Here is a 15107-nt window from a genome sequence, read left to right as displayed (position 1 = left end):
CAGAAATCAGCGGGAGGACAACCGTCCAACGCATACCAGTAGCTAGTGATTCCTATACCTACCTACTCCCTCTTTCCGGTTTATATGCTTATCTCAAAATTTTAGTTTTTCCATTTTATAAGGCTTAATTTAGTTGTTTTTCATCACATGTTCAGATTTCAAGGTGCATTAAATCATTGCATGCAAGTATTAAGAGAAAATTGACCAATGCATGTACTTTATGCATGCATGCATTGCAATTAATGCATTGATAAACATAATTTTTTGAGAAAAATAAGAGCATTAATTAGGTGCTTTTATAAACTACAAAAAGTATTCCACCACTCGTTATCTATCTTGGTTGATGAGATTTTTGAATTGAGCACTACAAACCGAAAAGGAGAGAGTACTGGCTACTGAAGTGGAGTGGTACCGTGGTGGTACCACTGGACACTGGACCCACGACATGAACCGAAGCAGCAGGCTCAGCCAGAGAGGCGCTGGCGTAACGGAGCAAAAGGTTCGGACTTGGGAGGTCGTTATATACGCTTTCCCCGCCCCACATCAACACCATATCCTCGTTCTCTCTGTCCACGCTGCCCGCTCCCGGCAACCTACCACAGCACACAACACAGCACAGAGAGTGGAGAAGAGAGCGCTCGCAGACACAGCATGCCGCTCTAGCTAGCTTACAGCAGTCTGGGCGTACCCCCACCCACCGTACCCGCGCAAGGAGAATGGCGACTGTGGTGGCGGCCGTTGAGGCCGGGGTGGTGGCGGTGGCAAGCGGGCGGAGCAGCAAGCTGGTCCGGGGCCTGTACTGGCGCCTGCGCGCGGGGATCCGGCGGCTGCAGTCGGAGCGGCGCAGGTGGCGCGGCGGCGGCGGCGGCAGGCGGGAGCGCTTCAACTTCCACTACGACGCGCTCAGCTACGCCCTCAACTTCGACGACGGCCGCCGCGCCGCCGACCTCGTCCTAGTCTGAAGCAGATGCCGCGCTCGCTAGGTGCTCTATTTGTGTTGTGGGCCTTGGGACTGGGCTGCGTATGGAAGCTGGTGGCCTAGGGGTCGGGGTTCTTCTGTCTGTGTGCTTCTTTAATTAGTGCTTTATTTAGTTAGTTTATTAGGAGCTGCAATGTCTCGGGGTGAACTGGAAGAGCAATCTCTGTAGTCTACGACCTCTTTCGCAAATGTAACGCCGTGATTTGCAGAGGCGAGATTATTCTTCGCATCTGGTGCCTGTTCATATGCAGCGCAATTCGAATGGCGTGAAAAGTGCCCAACTGATCAGTGATACAACGCCGAAAAGGTCATGAGCTCGAGGAATAGTATGGCGGCGTACAACTTGAATTCTGTTTCCATTACCCATTATCATGGTGTGTCAGTTCGGGAAAGTGATGCTTGAAAAGCAGGGAAATTATTTTCGCTGGATTCGGCGAGGGTGCAATTGGGATTATATTGCAATTTCCTCTTAAGCTTCAGGATCAACTGCAACCTCTGTTGACTGTTGTGGACAGTGGTTGCTCCTGGAGGGGCATCAGCATTTTTCTTCGGCTGCCTCAACCGCGTAGTATGCATTTAGGAATCCTTTCGTCATGTGCATCGTACTAGTCGTCTAGTGTAGAGGCCATAAAATAATGCTACCCGTACTCGTTTTGTCGCCATTAGTGAACAGATGATTGTAACTTGTTTAAGGAGAGCGGGCAATCTCGGCATCAGCGCCGGGAAGAAAATGGTGGGAACGCTGCTACTGAGTTGAGACGAAAAAGAAAGAAGAAAGAGAGGCGGATCAATGGTTGGTCTGAAATCCTCATCTTTTTTTTTTCGAAACGGAGGCAAAATATTTGCCTCATCCATTAATTAAGAAGAAGTTTAGAGTTGCTTTTAATCCTCATCCTTTTTCCTTCTCTTGCGGGTGCCTGAATTGTGAAACGAACCAAAGCCTTGTCACACGAGAGGTTTTTTCTTTCTTTTTGCAGTGGTAGAGATATAGGAGTCGTTCACACTTGGCAGGGTGACGATATGGACCAAGTGAAGAGTCATGATTCTTCATCATGGAGAAGGAAGGAGCGGGGTAGCAAGGAGGACAGCACGTCGGGGTTGGTTGTTACTCCAGGAGGAGAAAGTGAGAGCCTGCTCTGCCTTTTTCCATCAGCCTATCCGATCCATCAAGTTCGTCCGTAAGCTTCGGGCCTTTCTGATGTCACAAATCGCCGGGAAGTACTCTAGATCGCAGGAGGAGGATCGGACGTGGGCGGCAGTGAGAAACGCTGGCTGCTCCGCGTGCCTACAGTTCCGGCTGTATTGTCCCGTCACATCCATCCTGGCGCGGTCAGCTGCTCTCGTGACGCGAGGAGCAGGAGCCAGCACCGTACTTAATCTGGTGGGCAATGGTAATCAGACTATCATAATTCACAGTTCGGAGTAACTGCAATCTGTTTTAAGGAAAGACTCACGCGCTGCTGTATTGGGTACTAGTCCCGCTCCGTATGAAATTATCATGAAAGCAAACGTTGTTTGTTCTTGTTCAGCCATGCCCGGAAGGCATCACGGCACGGCACGGCACGGCGAGTGCATGTGGTGTGGCGACGCTTTCGATCATCAATGAATCACTTGGGTAGATAAAACGAATCATGTGCTCGCGTATACGTCTCCCTTTGCGATCCACACAACGAGGTACATATCCGAAAAGCCAAGAATTTCTCGGGCAGTGATATGTGTCGCTTAATGTCGGAATTGTTGGGTCTAGCCCATACAATGATTTATATTTTCTTTCAGTAATTCAAGGTAAATCCCAGAGGCTTCTGTGGCCCGTTCATGCATGATGAGGTGGTGTGACAAATACATGTATGCGCTGCTTTATTTCTGTCATGCAAACGAGGTGGTGTGACAAATACATGTATGCGCTGCTTTATTTCTGTCATGCAAGAAAGAAGTTTAAACGATTGACCCATAAATGAAAGAAGAAATCAAACACTTCATGGGACTTTTAGTGCGCTCGTTTCTTCTCTCCTTAATGATGTTTAGTGCATCAGTTTAATGGTGTTTATTGCCCCGTTTCTCTTCTACTAATGGGGGGTCGGTTTCAGCTCTTCTAGTCTATATAAGCGGTCGCTCCTCTACAGGCAAGAGACACAACTCTTCGTCCCATTACCTAGTATTGCGTCGCCTATCTCTTTCCCACCTCGCTTCCCGGCGTGCACCGGGGAGTGAGACATCAGGCCTCCGAGACACTGCCTCTTGTGATCCGGTACAGGAGAGGGCGACTAGGTTTTTGGGGAGTGCCTCCGTACGACCGCTGAATTTTTGTTCATCGTGGCTGCGAACGACGACATCCTTGACGACGAGTTCCCCAACGACGACTTCTTCCCCAATGTCGACGACTTCTTCACCGACATGATGAACGACATGTCTGCATCTTTTGTTGTTATCCCGTATGTCCTATTAATCTTCCTGTTAGGGCTCGCATTTGGTTTACTGCTAATCATGATCGACTTGGATATGTTGCTTGTTGCTTATGATCTGAATTGGACGACTAGTTTAAACAATCAGTTTCATGTCTCAACTATTCTCTCTATCATGTTGATCATGTTTTACCTATTATTTTTCTGGATTAAACATAATGAAAAAATGCCTATTTTTTCAACAATCCAAAAACCTAAAATGTGTAGGCAATTTTCTCCTATTGGTTTTATTGCAACTCTAAAAGCCCGTGCCGTTTGAAGGGTGTGAACTATAAGAGGTGACGTGCTAGGGCAGTTCTTTGGCTTACCATCATGAACTGTTTTCACGCCTCTAAAGGCAAGCCAGAGGGATAGCGGACTACCGAGCAGGAGCAAGCTTTCCAGAAAACAAACACCCTCTTCAGAGGTGCTGTTCTGAGTGTTCTCGACGACAAGATTGTTGGTCCATTCATGACCATCATGGTCGGTAAGGATATGTGGGATGCGCTCGAGGCAAAGTTTGGGTCGTGGACGCAGGAAGTGAGTTGTATATCATGGAACATTATCATGACTACAAGATGACTGATGACCGCTCCGTATGTTATCGGACAAATTCATTGCCGGGGGCATCATTGCTAAGCTTCCACCTTCGTGGAGGAATTTTGCTGTTGATGTGGAAGTTTACTGTTGTCAATCTTATTGGCACTCTTGATGTGGAAGAAACGGCGAAGGCAAAAGACACACTTGCTCGTTTTCATGAGATTCTAGTGCCAATTTGGTACAGAAGAAAAAATTCCAACCCCACAAACCCAAGAACAAAAACACCTATGTGAGCAAAGAAAAGTTTGGCGGCAAGAACAAAATCCAACAGCCTGCCAACTTAAAGGAGACATATAAGAAGAATGGGGACAAGCTGCGGGACTGCGGCAATACAAGGCTGGGAACGTGCGACAAAGGGCAATGGAACCTTTGATCAGGGAGAAGAACCTTTAGGCCGACCCGCTCAGGCCACCCTGCATGCGAGCGCTATGTATCACGTTCTGAGGGCTCACAAAGGGCAAGACATAACATTTGGAGAGCTCCTCCCCAACGCCTTCTGCACCAGATTGTAACATGGCTCTCGCGCGGGGCTACACGGCCCGATCTAATAATCACTCTCTAAGGGCTCACAAAAGACTCACTCGCTCGCTAGCACAATTTTTTCAGTTGGCGCTTGCACGTTGGTTCAGTTTTTTCTATATAATAATTGTGGAACGAGAAAATGTTCGTGTATTTAAAAAAAGCTTCAAGAATTTTTAAAACAATCATGATTTTGTAAAATGTTCCCTAGTTTGAAAAAATATCATGAATTTGTAAAAGAAGTTTCTGGATTTGAAACAAATATCTAGCATTCGTTTGAAAAAGTTCACGAGTCTGGAAAATATTTGCAGATCTGAAAAATGCTTACGAATATGAAAATTGTTTACAAATTTTAAAAATATTTACTCCTTTCTTAAAAAGTTCACAAATACTACCGCTGTCCTAGTTTCTTAGACCCCTTGTATTTAGGGTAATTTTCTGACCATGATTTTAACTAATAAATATAAGTTATACATAGAAAAAAATAATATTATCGAAAACTACGTTCAAATATGAATCCAAAGATATAATTTTTGATGACATGCATTAATATTTTGTTAGTTAAATCTACGGTCAAAATTTGGCATAAAATACTTAGAGGCCTATAAACCACTAGTGAGGTAGGATGAAAATTGTTTGTGATGTTTTTAAAAAAATTCCCGAAAATGAAACAAAGAAATAAAAAAGCAAGCAAAATACCAAAAACAAGGAAAAGAGAAACTAATGGTTGAAAGCTTCTAGAAGCTTCACAAAACCAGTCTGAAACTTCACAAAACCGATTGGTGGAAGCTTCAAGCACCCTAAATGCAAACCTCTGAATAGGACGGCCCATTACGTAGGAATGTTGCTGGGAGGGTGTGTGCTAACTACCAATCAGCCTATGTCGGGCGCTATAAGCGTCAAATAGGCAATTCCTAGCATTTGCACAATTTGTTTGTTTGGTCTGGAATGCCTAATTTCTTTTATGGGTCGAGTGGTCAAGTGAACATTCGTGAAAAATCTCTTTTTTTCGACAAAGGGTGGATTTTATTAACTCAAAATGAAGCATTAAGTAAATACAAACATAATGAGCACACACCCGGCCTCTGCATAGCTAGGATGCACACAGCCAACACGAACGCACACACACACAAAAACATGCCAGCAAATAGCAAAGTCATACAAGACCAAAGCTATGCTTAAGCGAGATTAAAAAAACCCCTCCAAAGCGATCAAAACAACGATCGACAAACTACAACAACGACCATTTCCGCACCAACCATGTCTTGACACCACAAGGACAACGAGGTTCTTCAACAGCAACACCTTCAGGAAGGAATGACGGTCAAGCGTCGTTGTTGCCGGATTCAACAACCAAATGTCAGAATCTAGGTTTTCACCCTGAAGAACGAGTCCAGAGCACATCCGAGCAATGCCTTCAACAAGGTATCATTGCCTGGTATAACCTCGGGTCAATCTAGGATTTTCACCCCGGAGCTCAAGACCGGGTGCTCGGGAAGCACCACCAAGTCGAAGTCAATTATGTGTTGTCGCCGCCACTTTTCCGCGATCCCGGCAACTACATGCACTGGGTTAGAAATCCACCGCCGACGTTGCACAACCATATCCATTGCGTCAAGCCATTGTCCATAGATTTCCTTTCATCGCCGAAGGCAAACTAGCCGAAGTGAGATCAGCCAAAACTCACAAAGAAGCCTTCCGACTGCACCCCACACCATCGGTACGAGCCGCCCGCAGTAGCCACGAGATCTCGAGAGGCGAACCCTCATGAAGAATTTTCTGTGGCCACCGCAATCTGGGCGCCGACCTAGGCCGTATGTCGCTGATCCGCTACATGGCTTCCATAGCTCGACTACCAGCAATAGCAGGCCCAAGGCAAAGGACTAGCCAGGAACCAAGCCCGTAGAAGGATCCACACAAATCGCATCCGTTGCATCAGATCCAAACAGGGGGCAGATGGACTCACCGACATGCAGCCAAGCCATGCACGGGTAGAACCCTTCATCACGGAGGAGCTATGCCTCATATGGAGTTCCCACCGCACGTCGGCCGGGTCAAACTATCATTGATGAGCAGCAGTAGCGCAAACAGATCACAAACTAGATGCCATGCCAGATCGGGAGAGGAGTGTCAGGGGATGGGATGGCGCAAGCGAAGTAAGGTGGCCCGCTGCCGGCGACGGCGAGGAGGATCGAGAAAGGAGGGAACCGAGGTTGCTGGCGGCTGGGGTGCCTCCGGAGTCGTGAAAAATCTCTTATGTTCAGGACTAATTGAGTAAATAGCATAAAACTACCACTTTTCGTGCTAGGGTTCCAAAAAACCACCACTTTTTTGTTTGTGACTGATACCTACCACTTTTCTCGTCGGCTGTCTCAAAAAACCCAAATCGCCCGTTGCTAGCGTTTTAAACCGTTTTCTGACGGATCGGGCCCGCCTGTCAGGCCACGTCATCGCCGCGCGTGACGGAGAGGCCGGTAACGGCCGTTACTCGGACCGACCGGTGCGGTCGGACCTCACCCGCTCGTGCGCTCATTCAGTCATCTCCCTCCTTCTCACTCTGCTCCCCTGCCCGCACACATCTCTGCTCTCACTCTCACTCTCTCGCTCCTCTCCTCCCTGCTCTTCGATGCCGGCGGCGAATTGCGCTGTGGAAGCTCCACCGCCGCCATGCCTTCCTGGAATGACGGGGATACGAGCTCAGAGGATGAGTGCGACATCACAAGCATGGACATGGCTCTTTGGGTAAGTTTTTCGATCTGCTAAGCTAGGGTTAGGGTTCATCTAGGAGCTAGATTAGGTTAGTGTTCATCTTGGTGAGCTAGGGTAAGCTTTGGTTACTATTATTTAGTAGGCAGGGTTATGGTTGCTGTTTGAGCTATGTTTATGTATGCTTGAAAACTAGGGTTAGGGTTAGGGTTCTTGCTGGATTGGGGAATTAATTTGTGATCTATGTCTGGTTCTGTGAGCTAAGGTGATTTTGTTGATGTGTTCATGCAGGAGACCCCTGACACCACCGTGGAGTCTCTTTTCTGTGGCCAGCTAGAGCTTTCTGAACCCACCTGCATGATGCACCACATGAGGCCAATTAAGTGTGTGGCATTTGAAGGAACCTTAACTGGAAGGCGTTTCTATGGTTGTCCAGTGCAGCAGGTATAGTACCTTAATTGGAATCATTTTCTTCTGAACCCACACATGTATTTACAAGGATGACAAGTTGCTGTTCTGAACCCACACAATATTATGTTGACAAGTTGCTCTTCTGAACCTACACTGTATTATTTAGGATGAACTGCAATATGCCTTGTATTAAGGTATTGAGGGATATGGTTACTATCAAAAATGCTTATGTATAGGAAGCATATATCTGTGAATGTACTTGTACAAGCAGGTTGGGTTTCAGTTATAGTTTGAGTTATATTAAACAACATATTCAGTTTACTTAAGCCTCACCTTTAGTTTCTTAGTCTGATATGATTTGTTGTTATGAAATTGAGTGCACTTAGTGATGTATATTTCAATTTCCAAATGCAGAGTGAAGGTGTTAACTGTGGTGTTACTGAGTGGGTTGACAAGCCCTGGCATCCAATTCTTCAGAATTGCTTGTCCAGGCTGTGGGACATGTACCATGAACAGAATTGTGGCAGGGTAGTTGATAAGCAGAAGTATGAGAAGCATTTGGCCAAGCTTAAGACTGAAAATGACAAGCTGTGCATTGAGTACACAAAGCTTGTCCAAGATGTTTGATTGGCAGGATGGTAGGGTAGACCACATGGATTACCAGAAGGCAGTTGAGGAGGAAGAATTTGAGAAGAAGAAGAAAGAGGTAGAAGAGAGTGCTAGGTTGGAGGTTCAGATGGAGAAGCTCAAACTTGCCAAGGAACAAAGGTGCATTTTACAGAGTCAAGCTGACATTATCAAGAATGCCAGGAAGGCAAAGAAGGAGGTTGAACAGGAGATAGATTTGCTTAAGATAGAGAAGGCCAAGCTTGAGCATGTGGTGATTGAGCTGCTGAATGATGGGCATGCATGCAAGGAGAAACTTGAGAAAATCAAGGTCATCCTTGATTCATGAAGTGTGTTCTGCAGATGGTGAAGTACATCCAAGGCCTTTATAAGTATGTGGCCTAACAATCTGATGTGAAGATATGGAGTGTACATTTTGGGGAATGTGAAGCTAATCTAGTCTATGTCTATGCCAATGTTAAGAACTGTAGTTTATGCTGCTAGAACCTTTAATGCTAAGTTATGAACTAAGTTGTAATGAATGTTCTGCCTGTATTTGAACCTCTTATGCTATGTTATGGAGTCAGTGATAAGCACTGCTGGACTATGCTATGTGTTTTTTTATGTTTAAAAGGTAGTTATGTTTATTAGTGCTTTGTACCTGGGCTTTGTGGCCCAGTTATATTTACAAACCTAGGCCTACTCCACCCACCCTCCACTGCTCATAAATAGCCTACTCCACCCACCCTCCTCCCTCCAGAACACAGCCGCCACACCCCACCTCTAGAAACCCTAGATGGATCTAGAGCTTGGGGAGGTGACAGATGAGGAAGATGAGGCAGTGCATGCAGTGGATGTGAGGAGGCAAAGGGCTCGCCCTGCGGTGCCCATGCCATCAGCTTGGGAGCTAGAGTGGGAGCTGGAGTTCAAGAGGAGGCTGGCAGAGAAGATATTGGAGAAGTGCAACTCAGATGAGTTCACAGTTCTTGTCCCTGGCGGCAGGCGCAAGAGCTCAAGGAAGATCATCAGGTGGGCTAGGGCACAGGCAGTAATCACTCCTCACCCTTCTACTAGAGCAAAGTGGTGCCGTTTCTTCGGTCGTTACGATTGAGAGTTGTTAGTAGTTATTTTAATTATGAATAATAGTATGAGCTATGTATCCCTTCCACTTTCTGTACAACTCTTTGTATGAAAGAATGTTTGCATGGTGGAATCTATGAATGTTTCATTATTTGAAAGAATGTTTGATTCTTTGAACGAATGTTTCTATCAATCAGGTTTCATAATGCAAGCAAATACATAGGTTTCAGGAACCAAATACTTAGTTTTCAGGAAGCAAATACATAGGTTTTAGGAAGCAAACACTCAAGTTTCAGCAAACAAATACATAGGTTTCAGCAAGCAAACACTTAGGTTTCAGCACTCATACAGTGCAAACAAGACAACTTTCCAGCACTCAATAGTTACCACTAGCAGTGAAATATGCCTTCCACTTTCCAGTTGGCTTCCTAACCCTCTTGGACCCAATCTCCATCTCAGAGTGAGCAGCTTGCCTTGGAGCATTGAAACCAGTGTACCCCCCTCCTCTGCTAGCTGTTGATGCTCTAGTGTTCTTTGCTAGAGAGGCAATGGATGACCTTGTGTTCTTGGCTGGTGAAGATGTGCTAGGAGCCCTTGTCTTCTTGGTTGCTTTGGTCTTCTTGGCAGGTGCTGATGTGGTAGGTGCTGGAGTGGCAGAAGCAGCTGCCTTGTTCCTCTTTGCTGGTCCTGGAGTAGCTGTGGCTGTTGCAGGCCTCTTCCTAGCTATGGCTGGTGCTGATGGTGGTGGTGGTGCAACCACACCTATAGTAGCTCTGGTAGATGAAGAGTAGTCTGACCTATTCTCCTGCACATTTAACGAAGCAAATTAGAATTAAACCACCTAGCCTATGAAACAGAAATTTCTTTATCAATAAGCATACCTGGTGATTATTCTTTCTCATCTGCAGTTTGGGTTTCAGTGGAACACCACATGTGGTATATCTGTGACCTTGCTTATTGCAATTGCTACAAGTCACTGTCCCAATTCTTAATGTATCCTTCTTGGCAGGCACCTCAAAATGTCCTTTCCTCCTAGCTGTCTGCTTTACCCTTCTTTTCTTTGAATACTGGAGGAGATATGTCATCCCCCATGGTGTGTGGCCAACAATCAGGGCCTGGAACAGGGTATATAATATGCTTGTAGGTTTCACAGTAGAGGAGCTTCTTGAAGAACCCATGGACAAAATCTTCAGGGTGTAGCTTCACATTCTGCATTGCTGCTATAGCATGACTACATGGAACAGCTGTCATATCCCACCTCCTGCAGTCACAAGTGTAGTTGTTTAGGTTTACACAGTAGGTCTTTTCTAAACTACTTGTAACTTGCCAAATGCCTGGTCCAGCCATATATGCATCACAATATTTTGCCCACTTCTTGGCCTCCTCCAATATCTCAGAGTAAGTGGGTGTGATATCCCACCTACATGTCTCTGTCTTCTCCCTAATCTTCTGAAACTTGATCATGAGTTTTCTCCTAATTCCTTCAAGCATTGTCCTTATGGGCTTGTTCCTAACATCCAGAATCATCCTGTTGAAAACTTCACTAAGATTGTTTACAACAAGGTCTGTCTTGCATATAGTATCCATTCTATGCCTGGCCCAAGTATGGACTGGTATGTAGGACAACCACTTCCATGCCTCCTCACTCTCTTTCTTCAATGCTTCCATGCCCAGATCATGCCCATGCTTAGTGAAAGAATATGCAGCCTGGTCTAGATGTTTTTTCAATTCATCCCCTCTAAACCCAGCTGATTGGAAGTTGGCATATATGTGTCTTAAACAAAATCTTTGAGGGGAATCAGGAAATACATCCTCTATTGCATTGAGCAGACCCTATTCATTGATTTTGTATTAATAACTAGTGAAGTAAGTAGTGAAAGCATTACATAGTGCAAGGAAAAGCAGTACATAGTGAAAGGAAAAACAGTTAAATCATGAAGAGTAGTTGTACCTTTTGCCTGTCTGACATAATTGTGTAGGGCCCAAACTTGTTGCCACTACCAATTACTGTCCTTAACTGTGTAAGAAACCAAGTCCAACTATCTGTCTCCTCCTTGTCAACAACACCAAATGCAATAGGGAAGATGTTGTTGTTGCCATCCCTCCCTGTTGCTGCCAGGATTTGCTGCCTAGTGCTTAGTTTGATGAAGCATCCATCAAGACCTGCATTTTAAGCCATTAGTAAGCAGCAACATGTAATGCAATCCCTATTTAAGCACTACAGACTAGATTTACCTATGAAAGGCCTGCAACCATTTAGGAACCCCTCCTTACAAGCAAACAGACAGTAAAACATGTAATGAAACCTTGGGGTAGGTGCTGGGTGGAGTTCAAATTCCTTTGTTGTCACAACACACCTACTACTAGGGTTTGTGTCCAAAACACACTGCAGGTAGTCTCTTAACCTGTAGTATTGTGTCTTGTGATCCCCTTGCACAACATCAACTGCTTTCCTCCTTGCCCTGTAGGCCAAACTTTTTGGAACATGTACTCCAAATTTCTTTTTTGTATAACTCAGTATAGTCTCAACACCTGCACCGGGATTGGATCTTACAGTATCCTCAACAGCCTTTGCAACCCACTTCATGGTAACCTTTGTGTTCTCTCCACTTACTCCACAGGTGTGATCAAGATTCGTCTTCTTGATGCTAAAGGTTGACTCATGGGCAATCTTAGAAGCAGTAATATAAAACTCACAACCATGCTTTCTATCTGAGCACCAGGCTATGATCCTACTTGGATCATTCCTATGGTACTCAAAGTTCATAAGTGTCCTAACATGGTAGTTTCTCAATGCTTCTCTGAACTCTACCACATTCAGAAAGCACAAATGAATCCTAAATTGTTCATGTGCATCAGGCCTAGAGGAATCATACCATATTCTCTCCTTCTTCTTCAATTTTCTCTTCCTGCCACAAGGCAACCTAGGTGCATCATCTTCTTCATCAGAAATGCCTTCATCACCTGGAAAGCAGAACTCATCAGCTTCTGGCATGAAATCTTCAAACTTTATGTGATCTGGCTCACTATGTGATCTGCTTGTTGGGCCTTGTTTCCTCACAGGTATCTTCCGTGCCACAGGTTTCACATGATCTGAAGCTTCTTCTTCATCATCTTCTTCAGAACCATTTGGCTCCTGCCAAAACTCTGAGGGTTCAGAAGCAGCCCCAAAATAATGCTCAGCCATCTCTTCCTCTTCCCTGTAGTGCTGACTTGTTCCTTCACCACCTTCATCTTCTCCCCTAGCCCAAGACTTGTATGCAATTTTCTTCCCTCTGTAATCACCCCTGAAAAACTCAAAATCTGAAGAGGATTTGTCCAACTCATCTTCATCTTGATCTTCTGCTTCAATGCCTTCAATTTCCACTGCCTCTTTTCCCTTGTTGAAATTACAGCTCTGCTGTGTGTTAAAATATGGATCAACAGGCACAACTGAAGGTTGTGAAGAATTTGAGACAGGGAAAAGGACACCTTCTTGGGAAACACTATAAACAATGGGATCACCAACTTGACTCATTGGAATATGCTCTTCAAGCAAGGTGTGGTCCATGTTTGCATCTGCTGGATTTGGGTCACTAGCCTCTCTCACTGTTATGTTCAATACTTTCTTCTCAGCAAACAAATCTAGCATCTCCTCCACCTTCTCATCACTGTCCAAAACCCAACCCATAGCCCTCAAGTTCAATAAGTGCTAACAATAACAGGTAATTCATTTCTGATAAGGAAAACTTCCTTTCCATGTTGTCTCTACCCTGAAAATGCAGCCTCAATTCCCATACTTCATCATCCAAACTATGCAAAAAAAGAAACAACACATTCAGATTTCTTTAGATTTTCAAGTTAAAAAGTATGCAACAGTTTCACTTGCACAACATATCATCCAAACCTAAACCCTAATTCATATATTGCTTACAATGTATACATAATAATATACCAAAGAAACTAATTCATTAACAATATAAGAAACAAATCCTAACCCTAGTTCATAAATAAACTAAGAAAAATAATTAAAACAATTCATAACTTACTCCACGCCACCAAGTGAGGAGGCCCACTGGTGCCCGCCTTCTGGATCCGCGTGGATGCATTTGGCCACTACCCTGGCCGCGTGGAACGCCGACGAGATCTGGACCTCCTGCGTCGGTGGCCCAGACGAGCGCTGGGTCGGGAAACTTGCGCTGCCTAGCCACTTGTTGACCTTGGAGTGAGCACCGCCCTCGCCGCTGGCTATCGCCCCAGGCTCGCCGTCGTCCTTCTTCTTCGCCGCCGCCATCGTCGGGGGAGACAGAGAGCACGGGGGAAAGGAGGAGCGAGAGAGAGATGCTGCCGACAGAGAGAGAAAGGCAGCGAGCGAGCGGGTGCGGTCCGACCGCACCGGTCGGTCCGAGTAACGGCCGTTAACGGCCTCGCCGTCACGCGCGGCGCTGACGTGGCCTGACAGGCGGGCCCGGACCGTCAGAAAACGGTTCAAAAAGCTAGCAACGGGCGATTTGAGTTTTTTGAGATAGCCGACGAGAAAAGTGGTAGGTATCAGTCACAAACAAAAAAGTGGTGGTTTTTTCGAACCCTAGCACGAAAAGTGGTAGTTTGATGCTATTTACTCGGACTAATTAAACAAATTCATGTGGTGCTTCTTTTCTATGGTTGCATGCAACGTTTGAATTGCTAAGCATCATCGACATGAGGCAAAAATGCACTCAATTTTTTAGAAAAGAGACGATGTCTTTTTATAGATGCAAATTGTATTTTTTATGGTCACCTTTGTATTTAAAACAGGAGGGGCTACCATACATGCATGAAGTAATGATGGAGAGGAGGATAAGGATACGAATGAGAGGTCATCCTAATTTCTGATATGGGCCGTGCAGTAAAGGAAACAGCAGACCCTACCGGGTGGCATGCCGGTGAGCAATCTCGACCCATTTGTCTAAAAAAAGATGGAAACAGCAGACTTGGCCTAATATGATGGCGCTTCCTATTTGGCGCTTCAAGCACCTGTACTGTGCATTCATTTTGCGACCCGTTTAACTATTTTTTATCTTTTCTATCTAAAGAGAAAAAGCTAACGCGCATGTGGAGAGTCGAACCAGGGATCTCTTGTCCCCAATAAACTGCACTAACAACCCGACCACAACACTTGTTGTGATAACTACTCTCTTTTCTTCTTATTTCCTTTTCTTTTTTCTTTAAAATCGAAGAATTTTATAGAAAGTTCTGGTAAATTCGATGATTTTTTTTTAAAATGGATGAACTTTCTGCAAATTTGATGATTTTTTTTCAAAATCAATGAATTGTTTTTCAAAAGCGGTGAACTTTTTCAAATTTAATGAACTTTTTTTAAAATTGATCAACTTTATTTTTCAAATTCATTTTTTTTTTTCAAAATGTATGAACTTTTCTGAATTCATGATTTTTTTGTTTATTTTTTCTCTTTTTTTTGTCGAATCTGATGGTGTACATGGGCTGTCCCACCAGCGCCGGCGCGTGGGCGAAGGTGAACTTCCGTGGAGCCTGAAGCGCTAAATAGGAGCTCCCGAATATTGTCCATATTGGGCTTTGAAGGTAAAGCTCTTGCGTAGTTAAAGATGGACCACAAGAAAAGAGAGGGAGCGAATATGATCCACACTGGGCTTCCAATGCAAATTTGTAAACCTGAAACGAAAGAGATGAAAACAAAATCCAGAAACGAACGAGACGACTATACCTCTGAGAACCCCTAAAAAAAGACTATACCTCTGAGAAAGTGCAAAAATAGAGACAAAAAA

At 44.8% G+C, this 15107-nt stretch overlaps 1 protein-coding gene across 1 annotated transcript; it reads left to right on the top strand.

Annotated features, from left to right (window-relative positions):
- The first annotated feature begins 540 nt into the window (after window positions 1-540).
- On the top strand, window positions 541-1223 carry LOC123144917 (uncharacterized). Its single transcript, XM_044564178.1, has one exon. It carries the CDS (start codon window positions 717-719, stop codon window positions 960-962), a length of 246 nt encoding a protein of 81 aa, XP_044420113.1. The 5' UTR covers window positions 541-716; the 3' UTR covers window positions 963-1223.
- The last annotated feature ends 13884 nt before the right edge of the window (window positions 1224-15107 follow it).

The sequence above is a fragment of the Triticum aestivum genome, chromosome 6D (assembly GCF_018294505.1).
Source record: "Triticum aestivum cultivar Chinese Spring chromosome 6D, IWGSC CS RefSeq v2.1, whole genome shotgun sequence".
NCBI lineage: Eukaryota > Viridiplantae > Streptophyta > Magnoliopsida > Poales > Poaceae > Triticum > Triticum aestivum.
This window is presented reverse-complemented; position numbering and strand designations above follow the sequence as displayed.